Raw genomic sequence first — 17,619 nt, 5'->3', positions numbered from 1 at the left:
ACTGTAAGATATAGACTCTGTAGGTTTATCTTCGTCAACTGTAAGATATAGACTCTGTAGGTTTATCTTCGTCAACTGTAAGATATAGATTCTGTAGGTTTATCTTCGTCAATTGTAAGGTATAATTCTGTAGGTTTATCTTCGTCAATTGTAAGGTATAATTCTGTAGGTTCATCTTCATCAACTGTAAGATACAGACTCTAGGTTTATCTTCGTCAAATGTAAGATATAGACTCTGTAGGTTTATCTTCGTCAACTGTAAGATATAGACTCTGTAGGTTTATCTTCGTCAACTGTAAGATATAGATTCTGTAGGTTTATCTTCGTCAACTGTAAGATATAGATTCTGTAGGTTTATCTTCGTCAACTGTAAGATATAGATTCTGTAGGTTTATCTTCGTCAACTGTAAGATATAGATTCTGTATGTTTTGCGTGTCGAGGGTTCGTAGAAGATGACTTACCGTTAACTGCGCGACGGCCTCCCTATTCAGACAAATTACCACAACCGTCAAAAAATGTGCACGACAGTTTAAGACTTTGTGTCTTCAAGATTTTGCCTGGTTAGTCACAATGATGAAAAATGAAAAGTCTATTGCGAGTTTTGCATAAAGGCTGGGTCAACTGCAGGTGGAACTGATTTTATTTTCTAACAGACCACTAAAAAAAACTGTGAAACATCACGGTGAAAGCGGAAAGCATGAAAATGCTTGGGACTGCGTTATTGCAAAGTATGCACCAACCACGTCATCTATAGCCAGAACATTTGTAGGCTTAGCTGAACTAGATCACTGCCATGCTCGAAGAATCTTAAACACAACCAAAAATTTGCATGGAAGGTTTGACAAAAAATGTTCAGATTGGTGGCGAGACATATTAAGCATTTCTCGGACAGATGGCACCAGTGTTAATGTAGAAGCTAAAGGAGGGGGTAATACTCTCTTGAAACCTGATATTGGACAGAATATTTTGTCATTTAGTTGTTTACAACACAGGTTTGAATTGGCAGTGTTAAGTGCTCAAAGATCAGTTCCAATGATTGAGAAAGTATATGACACTATGTAGTAAGTAAACACGAGTTAGAAGTCATTGGGGGTGAGTTAGGCTACATAGATAAAAAATCTTCGGCTGCAAAGACACAGCGTTGGCTACCATAAATTTATCGGGAATTATCTGTTTGTTTTCTATTTTGCAGTCAAATGATGAGAATATTGCTACTGGACAGAGACGGTTTCATCTCAAAGAGCATCTTCCAAAAACACAGACATTAGAGGAAGAGCAAAGCATGTTGAACAGGAAATGGAGAAATCTACTTTTGTAAGGTTTTGTTATTTTTTTACAGGATCTGCTTTCAGAGATCTCAAAACATAGTTTAATTATTCCCCAGGCTGTTGCAGTAGTTGAAAACTGTGATTTGGCAATTAATAGATTGAAAGAAAAGCCATTAGGAAATGGCAAACTAGAGAAATGTTTGCAACATGTGTATTGTTGACTCCAGAGATATGCATTGTAGCAGGATCACACAGGATGCAAAAGAGGCAGAGCTATCAGCAAGTAGTTTACCACCATTATATTTTACGCCATTAAACTTAATTGCCCCTAGACTCAAAAATTAAAAAAAACTTAAAGTTTGTTTGTTTGAATTTAAGCACAAAGCTACTCAATAGGCTATCTGTGCTCTGCCCACCACGGGTATCGAAACCCTGTTTCTAGCGTTGTAAGTCCGCAGACATACCGCTGTGCCACTGGTGACAATAATAACTTAAAGATACAAATTTAAAAAAAAATGTTGAAACCACAGTTAGGGGTTTAAGTCCAGATTTGGCAACATAATTATGCTTTCTACAGAACTTCGGGTTTCAGAAAGACCCGAAGTAACACAATATTTTTCAATTTTCTGCTATAATGCATGGTTTGATGATTCTGTTAAATCTGGAGATGAGGAGTAGAAATCATACTGAATTGGTACCTATAAGGCCCCCCAGTGGCCCAGCGGTATGTCTGCGGACTTACGACGCAAGAATCCGGGTTTCGATACCCGTGGTGGGCAGGGCACAGATAGCCCTTTGTGTAGCTTTGCGCTTAACTACAAAACAAACAAAAACAAAACACATGGTACCTATAATTACTTTTTAAAAAAGAATGGGTTAATGTTTATGCAATTCAAGAAAGCATAAAACATTGGTTAAAATCAGTCTGTGGATAAATTCTGCATTGATTTATGGAAGGTCATGCTAACAAAAGAACCTCTTTACACATATTTCGAAAATCCTGTGTTGTTGATATCAACTGTGCGATGCGAACGGGAATTTTCTGCGCAAAACAGAACTAACTCTAAGTTACACAACACTCTTAATGAAGCTAGAGTTAAAGATCTTGTGAGAAACAGTGCAGAGGATTCTTCATGTTAATTGTTGGACCCAGAGCCTTGTGTTAAGCATTGTCTTTCATCGTCTAAAAGGTTACGAAAATCAAACTATACTTCCTGGCCAAGGAATGCAAACATTTTAAATGTTGGTGACACTGGCTCAGACTCTAGTGAATAAGAAAAATTTGATATTTGTATATTGTTCACAGGCTTAAGATGAGGCCAAATTCCAACATATTCAGAGGACTGAGTTAAGAAACATTATCAAAAGGCGAAATACAAGATATTTGAAGTTCTCTTTTAAAGCATCGAAAATGAGGTGCAACAGCGTGAGGAGGAAGAATAGGTGTAATGGCAGAACAGCAGATTACGCAGAGAACAAGCATGACAGAGCAAGACAGAATCAGACAGCGTAGAGGAAGAATAAGGCAGCAAAGGGGTAAATTGAGTACAAACATGTTTAGTATTTGTATTGTTTTGTTTCTTGTATTTCGAAGGAGTTGAATTTGGAGGTAGATAATTGGCACCCTACAACTGGATTTAACGCCCATAGTTTGTGTTCTAGAAGTCCTTGGCTCCTTTGGGTTAAAGGTTCGTCTGGAGTCTAGTGTATGAAACTTATGGGAATCAGCATATCTGATATAGGATCAGTACTTCTATGAACTGTATGTAGTCTGGATGATGTGAAGAAACGTGTAGAAAGTGATTAGTTTTAATGAGTTACCGGTTTAAAATGAGGAACTTCGGCGATTTTCTTTTTATTAACAATAAACTGTCCTTAATTATGTACAAGTAAAAAAGAAAGTTAAATAAGGATGATGTAGGAATGGCAATACCAAAAAGTACAAAAACAAGGAAGAAATGAATATGTAAAACCATAAAAAAATCCGGATCTGGAACACTTTGGTGCATTTTTTTATAATGGGAATATAGGAAATTATCGCGGTTTTGGGTTAATAATTCTGTGAAGTGTCATAGGATTTATACCAAATTTCATGGGCACATTAAGGTTGAGACTCCTCATCACACTAAGAAAAATTATCTGTATCTTTGTTCACTTTGGATCTGAAAAAGATTTTCTGAGTTTTTGAAGGTGAAATTTGACTTTATCCAATATAGACCCATGAAATCTCGAAAAGGAGCGGCGGTGCGAGGGTTTGCAATCTCTCTTATTACTCTTGTTTATAATGAAAGGCAGTCGCTATGAAGGCAGCAGTTTTAGCCTGGCGTGATGAGTTGTCTTGATGGACATCATGTGTTAAAGTTAATGAAACACTATACTGCTTCTGCACTTCCTAAATTGAAATGCAGAATTTTGGTGTGTAAATTATTGCAACATCTTCAAGCATTGATGAGCTAGTCCTTCTGACGCCAGATTCAGAATAATCAACAGAACATTTGACTGTTACTCTACTTGCTGATTCTCTACTTTGTCGATGTTTTTAGGCTAAACTGCGGGTCTTAATAGCTTTTGAAAACCTCAGAAATCTAAGTTAGGTGTTTATAAAAGTCTCTTATATTGTTAAAAGAGAAATTTCAGACTGCAATGAGCAATACATAATATGCGTCGGTTATTTTTGCCCGGACCATCCCTATATATTAAGCACTACCGTGTTTAGTGATAGTTCTCGTGTTCCAAGTCTAGACCCAAGTTAGAACCTAGAAGTTTGTTTTTACACCGATTCATTTTTTTATTTAACTGAAAAATAACCTACTCTACATCATAATCCGACAAGAACAAAGCAGATTATTATCATAATGTCAGTCTTTTGTTCTAACAAAAGACCACAAAGGGTGTTCCTTTTTTAAAAAAATTAGATTTAATGAAGACGCCAAAACTGTCGTAAGTTGATTTGCTACCTACACAATGTACAGGCTCGAGACTTCGCTGAGATCATTCTTTGTGAATTGATAAAGACGGCAGGAAACATATAGAAGCTTCGTCGTACAGTTTGTTGAGGTTGGAGAACTTATTTCAATATATGTTTATCTTTGCTCTTCCTAAATCTTCACTGATGCAAGGTAATTTTTTTACCAAACGAGTTACATCTCGAAAGGAGGGTGATGCCCTTTGATTATCATAATATCTAAGTTGTTGTTTTTACAGGTGTGATGATCACAGCTTCATGCTTTTTATTTCTGTTAACATATCGTTAGATCCTCGTGGTCCGCTGCCACCACAAATAAGAGACCAGTATCAGAGAGTGCACGCTGAACAAGGTCAGAACGTCGAGTTAGCCTGCGTTGCTCAAGCCACACCTGCCCCTACCTATCGGTAGGTTATTTTCTATTAAGGTCAACAAAAGCAGGTATATTATAAGAAAAGTTGTTTTCACTTCACGTGTTTGTTTGATCCAACATCAAATTGAATGCATTAATTATGTTAAACTATTACGTATAAGGTTTGTGTAACACCTAATATACGCTGGGTTGCAATTCTTCTAACTATTTTCCATAGTATGGAATCTCATACCATTTTACTTCATTATTTGTAAATGGGAATATTTTTTGTGATGAATCATCTAAAACTAAAATACAACGCTTTAAATCAGCACTAGAATGTTTTGACACGAACATTTTTGTATCTGTTAGTGTCATCACGAACAATAAAATTAGTAAATATTATTTTATGTAATTTTTTTTTCATTGTATTCCTAAAGACAGAAATATGATTAGCACTAAATTTAACACATTCTTGGACGCAACAAATAACTAGAAGACTGACAACTTATATTCTCCTTTGTTACAGGTGGTACAAAGACAAATATTTGTTAAGTTCAACTTCTAGATTGCTCATCATGGGAAACTTCCTTCTGATAAAACAAGTGGAAGTGACTGATAGTGGAGAATATTTCTGTGTTGTTAACAATAGCGTGGGAGAAAAATCATTACAGAAAACACTAGTAGTGACTGGTAAGAGTTTCAACTGTTGATAGATATAATATATATATGAGTATATTATTTTTTATCTTTAAAATATATATAATTAAAACATTTTGTCTTGGATGAGTAAAAATTCCTATTTAACTTTTAATCGTGATGTAGCTCCGCTTTCAGTGGAAGTCCAACCTGAGACTCTTGTTGCTGACGTCGGGAAGTCGGCCATATTCAACTGTACAGTTGCTGGATATCCAGTTCTGAACGTTCAGTGGGAAAAGGATAAACACCCTATAACTGAAAACAGTAGAGTGAGACTTATGAGCCGTGAAGTATTGTATATCACCACTGTGAAAAGGGAAGATCAAGGGATGTATCAATGTTTTGTGTACAATAATCGGGAGTCTGCACAAGGAACCGCCGAACTAAAGATAGGAGGTATTACAGAACTAATGTACGAACAGAAATATATTGGGATATACCTAAGATATTTGTTAGATACACCTTAACTGGAATTTTCTATTGGTTGTTCTGAAAATATGTGGTCATTCTACTAGACTACAACAAACGTTACTAAGCTACCCTACCAGTAACTTAGATCTGCTTACATGTTATTAGACTGGGTTATGAAATGGAATTCTAATTGTAGCCAAATTAAGTTACCAGTAGGTATATCTCATTATGGGTCATCTAGTTGAAAGCTATGTATAATAAAATGTTACCATGTTGCGTTGCCTAGATCTGCGTGCAAGTTGCATCTCGATTACCAGATGTTCAGTACACTAGCAGATCCGCAAAACATTTGCGATCAAATTAGTATTTTTATTAGGCCTGACATTAGTTAAGCCTATATTATATGTGGCATATGTTCGATAAGGAGATAAATTAACACTGTAGTTTGTGGACGTTTTTTTTCTTCTATAGTTTAGTTTGGGCTAAAGTTTACCGTAATTAAAGTTATCAGTAAACTTCTAATGTTATTCTACGACCTAACGTTAGACCTTTTAAAAAACTTTGATAAGCTTTTAGTATGTTTTTGTTCAAAATGTCTACTAAGTTATATTTACATACGCCTTTTGTTTACATCTGTTGAAATGAAGTGCATGCACATGCGCATTTAGATAGTAAGGTGCGCACACATTTTCAGGACAGACAAAAATTGAGTATTATGATAATAGATAATAAATAGTTGTCAAGTTAGGCAACCAGCGACTGCAAGGCTAGTTATGTGTAGTTATTTCTTTCTTTCCCATCTAAACCTGCTTCGTAAACTTGGAATGATAGAAGTAGGTAAAACCTCCATAATATTAGTGTAGTTACGAAGACACTATCGAAACATGCATAACATCGACATTAAAAATGAAATTTTAGAACAGACAATTTATATGTATTTATCTGAACTACATGCTATGATAAAGGACTTGTTTAGATTTCCGTCATACTTATGAAAACAAAGATAACCTACATAACATACCGTATTATTAAAATATCTGGTGTGCGATAATGTAATATTCATCAATACTTTTCAGAGGTCGCTCCTTCCATGATGGTTACCTTTCCTGAAAGAAACCTAAAACCAGGGATGGTTTTATCACTGAGCTGTTCAGCATCCGGAAACCCTCTTCCAGAAATCACCTGGAAACTGGACGGATTTCCAGTTCCCGAATCCTCTCGTTTGAGAAAAGGTGACTATGTTACGTCTCACGGTCACGTGGTTAGCTACGTCAATATTAGTGATATCAGGGTTGAAGATGGCGGTGAATACACGTGTAAAGCAACCAATGCTGTAGAAAGTGTTAGTTACACAGGAAAAATAAATGTTTATGGACCTCCAGTAATACGACCAATGGGAAACATATCTGTCTTGGCTGGAGACACAAAAACCCTTAGATGTCCAGTATCGGGGTATCCAATTAAAAGTATCTCCTGGGAAAGAGGTTAGTTGATACGATTATGTGATTGGTAGATAATTAACTGTGTATAACTTAAATATGATAATATATATACCTATAGTTTTTATCTAAAGAAAAGACTTATATTTTTTGTTTATATCACCATGTGACTAAAAACACTTATAAGCAAATTGTTAAATATTTTTAACAAAATATGTTACATAAAAAAAGAGAAAATCGGTTTTAAAATTGAAGTATATCCTCTCTCTCTTACACATTTATACCACCAAACGTTCTGTCTTCAATAAACAAGTCAAGCAGTAAACTGTATGGTAAAATTCGTGTATTTAGCTTTTCTGTCTGTTTCTGAATTAAGGGTAGGAAATAGACGAACTGATAAGACAGCCCCCATTACGGTGACGTTAACTTACCAGTGTACCGTTTTTAGTGTTTAAGTTGTATATGTTATTTAGCCTGGTTTAATATAACAAAAATCTCAATGCCTAGTATAAAATCTACTGCGTAACAGAGTAAACTGATGAATACTATTCATATATATATATTTTTAAGATAAAAGGGATCAGACAGTCAATATAAAGTATTTCATAATTAATATAACAACTCGGCAAATAAATCATGAAATAATTGTCGATAGATGGCTCTCCTTTACCACTAACTCATCGCCAGAAGATAGAGCCAAACGGGATGCTCATCCTGACGAAAATTGAAAGACCAGCTGATGAAGGAGAATACACGTGCATAGCAAAAAGCCCGGAAGATCTAACAGCAAGCGGTCGAGTGTATGTGACGATCAGAGGTTAGTATAAAAACAAATTCAAATTTTCATAATATAGCAACAATTTTAGAAACCGGGTGTTTCTCACAACAAATAAATAGACCAGAGAGCACCTAACGAAATTATATTAATTATTGTTACGATAGCGGAAGTCACATGACGCTGGTAACACGTAATGAGTTCTAGAAAGATCGGGGAACATCACGAATAATCCAGTCATTGCTTGGCGCCCTCTATTCTTGTATATAAGTGCGCCAGACAATGAATCGGATTTGAATTGTAGACAGGCAGAGATAGAGACAGACAATTGAGTCAAGCGCGGTAATAAGTAAAGTGTGTGAATCGTTCGTTGTGAATTATAACGTGTGTTTGAGTTAAACTGATTGTGGAAATTAAGTGTATTGAAAAATTGTATTGAGAAAGAATAAACTAGTTTTATTTAAGAAAGGACTTGTATTGCTGAAGTTTTTCGGAAGGAATTTTTACGGGAAATTAACAAACGACCAGAGACGTAACATTATCTTAAGATTTTATCCTCTCTGTTTACAAAGGATTTCAAGTCTTTTGTCGTCAATTGTGTGTTATACTTATCCTAAGATACTTTTCGTGCTATTTGCATTCAAAAGAACCAGTTATTTTGACTTTCTTAAATAGAAACAGATAATTAAATAATTCTCATCTAACATTATTTCTGCAGTAAATCATTTCAAAAACAGTCATATTAACGTCTCCTTAGTAACATACGCCCAACAATATTGGTTAGTGATCCCTAATTTAACTAATTTTGTATTTTACAGCTTTTTTTTGTTGTTGTTGTTGTTCTTTAGCAAGATTAACTTTGTTAAAAGCAAATCCTTAGTCTTTAATTTAAATTACCTTTATGAAACCATACGTGCGTTAAACACCCAATAATAACGCTTTAGTCAACGCTAATTTAAGTCTAGAGAGTAGTATCATTTTAAGTTTTTCTAGAGAAACCAAGATATCAAGTAATATGGTACTTTATGTTGTATACTACAGTGGCGCCTCTCATCGACGAGGAGTTTTTTCCAGAAATTAAAACTGTGAGTCAAGGAATGCGAGTCAAACTTGTTTGCGTTATTGTCAAAGGAGATGCTCCTATTACCATCAGATGGACGAAAGATGGAGCTCCTATCGTCAGAGAACACGGAAGAAGAGTACAAAATTTAGAAGATTCGTCTTTACTCATTCTGAAGAATGTAACATACTCAGACAGTGGAAATTACACCTGTCTTGCGTCCAATATTGCAGCCACTGTTAGCAGAACAACAGCTTTGGTTGTTAATGGTAAATCATTCATAGTCTTATGTATTAATGTAGCAGTTTGTTATATGTCATAGATAGATAAGTGTGGAATACATTCTTCAAACGTGACGTATAAAACTAATGAAGGAAATTCTGTTCTTCAGCCTTGTCATTAAACTTGTCTGACAAGAAGTTCGTTTTTGATACTGATATAGAATTAACCTTTGCATGACATTCGCTTTAGATTTTATATAAAGATTGAGCTAAATATTACTGTTCCCCACCCCACTCCCCGTCAGTGGATCAGCAGCAAGTCTGAAGGCTAATAATGCTAAAAACTGGATTTGGATACCAGTGGTGGGTACAGTTAAGATTACCCATTCTGTAGTTTTGTACTTAAAAACACTAAAGTATGCATCATTCAATTATATAATCGCCTTCTACTTATCTGAATTAGCTATTATTTGACGCTAAATTCATCCTATATATGAAGGTTGGACTAACCATTGTTTGATCGTATACTCACCCTATACAGAAGTTTGGACTAACTATTGTTTGATCGTATACTCACCCTATACAGAAGTTTGGACTAACCATTGTTTGATTGTATACTCACCCTATACAGAAGTTTGGACTAACCATTGTTTGATTGTATACTCACCCTATACAGAAGTTTGGACTAACTATTGTTTGATCGTATACTCACCCTATACAGAAGTTTGGACTAACCATTGTTTGATTGTATACTCACCCTATACAGAAGTTTGGACTAACTACTGTTTGATCGTATACTCACCCTATACAAGGAAACTGGTGTAACCAATGTTTAATAACATTGATCACCTCTCTATCAGTGGCAGCCATTACACCCAACCCTAGATTTATTTTTTTTGAGAAATGTAAAAGGTCTAGTTAATGAGCTATATTTATGAGAATTTACTAATATTAATTTATACAAAGTACATAGTCGAAATTTCCATCCTTGTTTTTTTTTCATAACCCTCTAGTTCTTTCGTAGTTATTACATCATCAACATCTCATATATTTTGTAGAAATTAGAGTTCAACTCCCCCCTCCCACACTCACAAACATGTTTTTGCTGAAATGGCGTCACTGCTCTTTATAGAGGCTAATGTTACCATTTTTTCACGACATATTCACCCTCTTCATGAAGGTTGATTTAACCACTGTTGACTACAAACCCAGATTTTGCATAAAGGTTAAACTACGTATTAGAACACTAAGCTTAAAATTTTAATATTTTAAGACACATGTAAAACAAACAGCAAGGATTTTTTAAAATATATACTTAAATGACTTACACTTTTTAAGAAACTTTAAAAGTTTTGTGCACAATTGACCATAAAACAACAAGGGAAACATAGGCGGCGGAACATATTTGAATTTGGGGGTGTGGGGCACAGACGATTCGAGTACCTTATTAGCTATGTTAACCTTGACCATTGATTCAAAATAAAAAAAAAGGGCTTCCCATGACAGTTATAGTCTCTATTCTCTATTCAAAGGATCACATGTCCCCCAGTGAGACAACGATAAGTCTACGAATTTACAACGCTAAAATCAGGGATTCGATTCCCCTCGGTGGACACAGCAGATATCCCGATATGGCATTGTTACGAAAAAACACACACTCAAAGGTTTGTTTTGTTTGTTGTTTTTTTTAATTTCGCGCAAAGCTACACGAGGGCTATCTGCGCTAGCCGTCCCTAATTTAGCAGAGTAAGACTAGAGGGAAGGCAGCTAGTCATCACCACCCACCGCCAACTCTTGGGCTACACTTTTACCAACGAATAGTGGGATTGACCGTCACATTCTAACGCCCCCAAGGCTGAAAGGGCGAGCATGTCTGGTGGGACGGGCACACTCAAAGGACCACTTCGCTACCGAGTCAATATTAGAGGACACGTGACCCCAGTGCCCTCTCTATTCTTCCATCTATGAATAAAAATATAGGTGATCAATGCTGATATATGTACCCAACGTTTTACAACTTTATATGGTTTGTGCGATGATTGTGTCAATTAATGATCAACTTAGAAACGCATTAAAATTATGTATAGTTGTAATTGTTTTGTATGTTTCAGAATTTCATGCAAAGCTGCTATATATATAGTGTTTACAAAAGATATTGATGATGTCGGCCGTTAGATATTATACAGAAAGTTTTATTCGATGTTCTAAAGATTGTGAATTGAAGACGTGCTATAAGAACAGTAAGTCAAGAGTTTATAGTAGTGCCATCTGTATCCTAAAATAAGTAGCATTTAAAATATATTTGTTTCATCCCAAAATGCAGAGGAATAAGAAATATTGACTGACATCATTGCCTCGGGTTTCCTATTATTCTTAAATTTGATTTTTGTAACAGTTGTGTGGTTTATTTAGAGGAAATATTTTGGTTTTGATTACCAGTACCGCCACAATGGGTTAAAGAGCCATCCAACACGGATGTTGTACGAGGGTACAGGATATCCATGGACTGTGTAGCAGACGGCTACCCTAAACCTCGAATAATTTGGAAAAAATCTTACGGTGTGTATGTTTATTTCCATTTTACTCTAAATATACAAAAAATAAACTTACTTTGTCGGCAAATTGCTATCTTGTATATTCAAAATGCACAACACACACACACAAAACAGTGCATATATTATACCATAGAATGTCAGCTCGAAAGTCCTCTAACAAAACTCTGGGAATTTGTTTAAATCAACATCGCCAATAACCTCTTTGTTTGATCCAAGTTATTTATGTGGTATTTTTACAACTTATGGTTTGTTTTATAGGGTATGGTTATAGCAATGAATGCGCAACTTGTATGTCTGTGTGTTAGAATTATTCACACTTCTAGCTGTTTTGTTTGCTTCAGAATTTCACGTAAAGTTACTCAGCCACCTCTAATAATGAACTGATAGACTAGTAGATGGAATACATCCATGCAACAGCATTCACCGACAACCCTTAAGCTTCTCTTTTTTGATTGAATAGTGGCATTTGACAGTTGCTCTTATAGCGCACCCATGGCCTCAAAGTGAGGAGCACGTTTTCGCGGCAATAGGTCACACGGATTCACAGTTCGGGTACGCTGATCACTGGGCCACGCCCGATCCTCTAGATATATGGTGAACGCAGGTTAACTGTGGAAGTTTTTGTAACTACACATGCTTTTAAAAAACGATAACAGAAACAATCTTGAAAAGTTTCGCAGTCTTATCAACTCATAAGGTTATTGTAAGTGCTGGGTGTATAAAACCGAGTAATGTGAACGTATTTGTATGTATATAATGTTTTCTTTTTGTTATTTCTCGCTTCCTTTTATTAGGAAAAAAGCCAGTTGAATTTAGGAACATTGGATCAAGTTACAGAATACGGGTTTATGGAAATGGCAGTCTGTTCATCCACGAAACTGAAGACAATGACAGTGGTTACTATATGTGCCATGCTAATAATGGAATTGGTGGAGGATTAAGTAAAGTTGTATTTTTGAACGTTCACGGTAAGTGGCGTATCAGATTCAATTAAAGATATTTCTCTAAATAAACTCATATTTACATAAATGTAAGGTAAATTACTTTTTAGATCTAAGAAAGGCAGTGTTTCTGAAAATACAAAAGATATCAAGGGTGGATTCAGGGGAGCCCATCCAGCCAAACCCACCCCCATATTTTTCACCAAACAATGTTTCATATAATTAGAGGAGATCTTACGAGTATTATGAAGTGGTAAGTGGTGTCTCACACTTAAGTAAGTTTGTTTTTATAAAGGTACGCTTTAAGTAATCTGTTAGGCTTAAACAAACTCATACTTACATAAATTACGAGTAAATTAACTGTTAGGCCTAAAAAAAGGCCGTGTTTCTGAAGATACGGAGGGTATCAAAGGTGGGTTTAAGGGGAGCTCATCTAGCCCACCCCACATCCTATTTTTCGCCAAACGTTGTTTTCCTATAATCAATGCGAAACTCACAAGTAGTTATAAAGTGCTAAAATGTCGCGGAACTTAAATTGTCCCCTAACTGAAAATCCTGGATTCGCCTTTGTTTTAAATTTTAACTCTTTTTTTTTTAGCAAATTCAATAAATGGTTACTCTTAGTAACAGACGAATTTGACCAAATTTAGAATTAAATAACCGTTCTACTTCAGCACCACCAAAGTTTGAGACGAAGTTTGGAAGCCAAGCTGTAGGAAAGCAAGAAGACGTCACTCTCAGTTGTGATGCCAGAGGAGAACTGCCGCTAAATGTTCGATGGGAAAAAGAGTGATTTAATTGATAGATGTTGATCATCAGTTGAATATGTTGAACGTAAATTAATACTCCAAGATACTAAACTCATCCAAATAAATCGTATATGATGTGATTTAATTGATAGATGTTGATCATCAGTTGAATATGTTGAGCGTAAATTAATACTCCAAGATACTAAACTCATCCAAATAAAACGTATATGATGTGATTTCACACAAAGACACTGACTTCACCCGAAAATCACGTACACAAGATATCCACATTCATTTGAATAGTATGAAGTTATTACCAACATTTTACTTCATGATATTAAAACTCACCTTTTGTCAGTTGTGTCTAGCACATTTTTAATCAAAATAAAACGTATATGATGAGCTTCAGTAAGTTGGTGTATTAATTTACGTTACACATATTCAATTGAGTATCGATATCTTTCTGTTAAATCACGTCCTATATATATTTTATTTGAATTAGCTTCAGTATATTGATTTGATTTGTTAACTTACGTTACACGGTCTTCAAGTGACAGTCAATATCCTCATGTGATATCACGTTATATATATATATATATGTTTGATTTGAGAGAGTGTCAACATCCTGCTTACGTTTTTATTTACGTTATGTAACATCCCGATGTGTGCAATAATAATCTGGAGTGAAATCATGTTTTATCCTGTTTATTAGGCGAGTGTCAGTATCGTATATAAATGTTTAATTATGTTACGTAATACTTTAACGCAAGGAGACTTAAAATGCGACAGTTATTAGCATTTTCTAATAAAACCACTGCGCATACTTAGCATACTTTGATTGATATAAATAATAAAGCAATGGTCTCCAATTATTTAAATTTTTTGGGCCATTCAGATGATGACCATAAAGCTAAGAGCCGGGCCTGAGCTTGTTGGGGGATACATCATCCTCCATACACAGTTTTGCTTATTTTCGCAATATTAGATCTCGGTGCAGGCCAGAATAAGGCTTTCGGGGATCTGATGTGGCCCGTGGTCCGCCTATTGGGGACCACCATAATAAAATCTATTACAATATATTCCAATATGCTGGTTACAAAGTAAGTATTTTTTACATTTCTGACGAAGCTTATTTTTTATTTTACACACACTAAAATGTTCTTAACCAACAGATGTGTGTGGCCAGCACGATTTATTACGTCTGTCTTAGTTATTTTAATTAACATGAATTTTATTTCGTAGAACTAGTAACCTAGAGCACTGGGCCAAAATTTACTCATGTTAGTAACCATTTGACATAATGTACCCACGTTGTTATTCATAGGGTTAACAATCTGAGCTACATGGCTGTACTTGAAAGACAGCTTTGGTTAATAACGTACTCTGATAGTACTAACATTCAATTGTGGTAAAAACAATATAAGCTGAGAGTAGTAAACGTAATAAGTTATATAATATCTTGTAACAATTATACAATGAACAGTAAAAGCCACAGTGCTGTTTGACAATACTTTACGGGTATTGTGATGATATCCTCTAAATTCAACAGTTAATCTAACAGAGTCATCTGATAGTACTAACATTTAAGACTAAACTCAACAACTAGCGTAAGAATACTTTCTGGCTACACTAAGTTCGGTATTGAGAGTAACAATACCTCCTGACAAAACTCAACTCAACAGTGATAGAAAAAACTTTCTGTTAGTTCTAAATTCAACAACAAGAGTGACAATACCTTTTGACAATATTCTACAGTGGGCGTAGCATTATCTTCTGGCAGCACCTAATTAAATAGCTAGTGTAGCAACCTCCTCTAATAGTACTAAACTCAACAGCTAGAAAACCAATATTCTCTGACTATGAAATTCAACTATAATAATAATATCTTCTGAACGTTCTGAACATCCTCTAACAAAACTAAAATTCGTTATAGAGAATTGCAATGAATTTTATAAGTACGTAACACATCATTTGTTGGGACAATAATAAAATCAACAGTAGTGAACCATTAGGAGTAATCTCTTACATCTCTTACAAAATAGTGTGAATGTTTTATGTGGTATTCTAACAGGTTTATAATAACAAGCTATTTCTATCCATTCCATACTAGAAAATTAATATTTTTCTTGTCTAATCTTTTGTTTCTGTAACCATCAGCATCGTATTTCACAGGCTGTTGAAAAGAAGGAATTTCGTGTGGATTTAGATTATCTATAGAATATAGATTATTTATATTTGTTATCTTCTTATTAGTGTTTATGTATTAATCCTCTTTATGTGTGTGTTAATTTTCTTATTCAGTGCTAGCTATTTATTAATTCTCTAGTAATTAATTATTATGTTCAGTAATATATACATACGCACACACATGTGTAGTAATCTTCTTATACAAAACTGTCTATATGCTAATTCTCTAGCAATTATTTGTCTTGATCAGCATTATACATATGTATTGATTTTCTTATTCAGTTCTATGTACAAATTCTCTAGTAATTAATTACGCTGTTCAATATTATATATATATATATGTAATGATTTTCTTATTGGGTGTTATCTGTGTACTAATTCTCTAGCAATTAATTATCTTGTTCATTATTGCATATATATATACATTTTCTTATACACTAATAACTATTTATTAATTATTTAGCAATTATTTAGCTTGATTAATATTATGTATACGTATTCATTTTCTTATACAGTACTATCTATGTACTAATTCTCTATTTCAGTATTATCTAATTCTAATTCAGTATTAACTTTTTATTTGTTCTAATTATTACCCATGTTAATTATGATGTACAATACTATATGTTTTGATAATCCTGCTCAGTATTATCCTGCACTAACTCCCCTTAAAAACGTTTTGCTGGTCTCGCTTTAACCCACAGAACGAGAAGTTCTAAGTACAATTATGAAACTTTTGTATCTTAGGTATACTGTGGAAGAAGATGTGGGTGAGGGTATGATCACTTCACGGCTGATAATCTCGTCAACAGATCGACAGGATTCCGCTCTTTATACGTGTATCGTATCAAATCAGTACGGCTCAGATGAGACAAATATTCAGCTGGTTGTTCAAGGTAAGGTGTTTGATCCCAGAATTGAAACGAATAAAATATTAACACAAATAAAACCTGGGTTTTTGTAGCGGTTGAACTTCGTCCTGCCTATAAACTTTCCATGTTTCTAGAATAATCTATACTCTGGTGCTCTTCTGAATTTGAGTTTATGTTTTAGCCCTCGAACAGTCTCATGGTACTTTTTATTTATAAAATATTCCTGGTTTGGAATTTAAATTCGTAAAAAACAAAGAGCTAGTGGGTCAGGGATGGACTGAACCAGGACCTTCTAAAAATTCAGTTCTCTCGTTTATCATGTGGTGCTCCTTTTACCCAACCAAACGTAAAATGCGAAATTCTGACATATTAAGAAACTCAAAGCATAGGCTGTGTTCGTGACCCTTTAGAAATGTATATATCTGTGGTCTTAAAATAAGTGAAAACTAGTAAGAAACAGTACATTTATAGATAATCACAATAATTAACATTTTTACATGCATGTGCCCTTATTCATCTGTATTAACTCATTTTATATATTGATTACAAGCTGAAATCCCCTTCAAATGACGTGGAATATTTAAAATTAATTAAAACAGCGTAACTTTAACAGCAATCATATATTTCAAAGTAATAACTTGAACATAAACTTTATCTCAAAATTATAACATTCTAACGAAGTTTCTTCATAAACAACACTTGCAGTTTGTTTTCCATCGAACCAACAAATAAGGATTTTAAGGTGATCCCACCCTTGAACACCCTACATCTCATTGACCATGAGAAAAGCAACTTTCATACTTTGACCTTGAATCTCTTTAGAATATTCAACATTGTTTAAAGCGCCAACCTGTCAAGATTGTTTGAGATTGACTCAATAGGTAGGGAGTAATTAACCAACAGGCTTTAAAAAATAGAAATAGGATTAAGTTTAATTTTGACCCCCTTAGGACATTCCCCATATTTACATAAAAAGTTGGGTTGAGATTGGCTCAACAGGCTCGGAGGAGTTAGGGTGCAAACAAAACACACATTTCGTCTTCACACACACACATATATACAGGGTGGGCCAAAAGTAGGGTTACAGTTAACACTTAAACATTTTTCCTTTATTAGAAATTTAA

At 34.7% G+C, this 17,619-nt stretch overlaps 1 protein-coding gene across 1 annotated transcript in view; it reads left to right on the top strand.

The window, feature by feature from the left end:
- Positions 1–17,619, top strand: part of LOC106460020 (Down syndrome cell adhesion molecule-like protein Dscam2) — a 66,291-nt gene that overhangs the window by 22,705 nt on the left and 25,967 nt on the right. The window contains exons 3-12 of the mRNA XM_022386615.1: positions 4,524–4,641; positions 5,116–5,279; positions 5,412–5,681; positions 6,773–7,180; positions 7,791–7,952; positions 8,952–9,239; positions 11,631–11,750; positions 12,541–12,714; positions 13,362–13,476; positions 16,371–16,519. Coding sequence (XP_022242323.1) covers positions 4,524–4,641; positions 5,116–5,279; positions 5,412–5,681; positions 6,773–7,180; positions 7,791–7,952; positions 8,952–9,239; positions 11,631–11,750; positions 12,541–12,714; positions 13,362–13,476; positions 16,371–16,519 — 1,968 coding nt within the window. The remainder of the gene's footprint in view (positions 1–4,523; positions 4,642–5,115; positions 5,280–5,411; positions 5,682–6,772; positions 7,181–7,790; positions 7,953–8,951; positions 9,240–11,630; positions 11,751–12,540; positions 12,715–13,361; positions 13,477–16,370; positions 16,520–17,619) is intronic.

Source organism: Limulus polyphemus, unplaced genomic scaffold (assembly GCF_000517525.1).
Source record: "Limulus polyphemus unplaced genomic scaffold, Limulus_polyphemus-2.1.2 Scaffold694, whole genome shotgun sequence".
Lineage (NCBI taxonomy): Eukaryota > Metazoa > Arthropoda > Merostomata > Xiphosura > Limulidae > Limulus > Limulus polyphemus.
The sequence above is the reverse complement of the archived record's forward strand: the minus strand, read 5'-3'. Positions and strand labels throughout refer to the sequence as shown.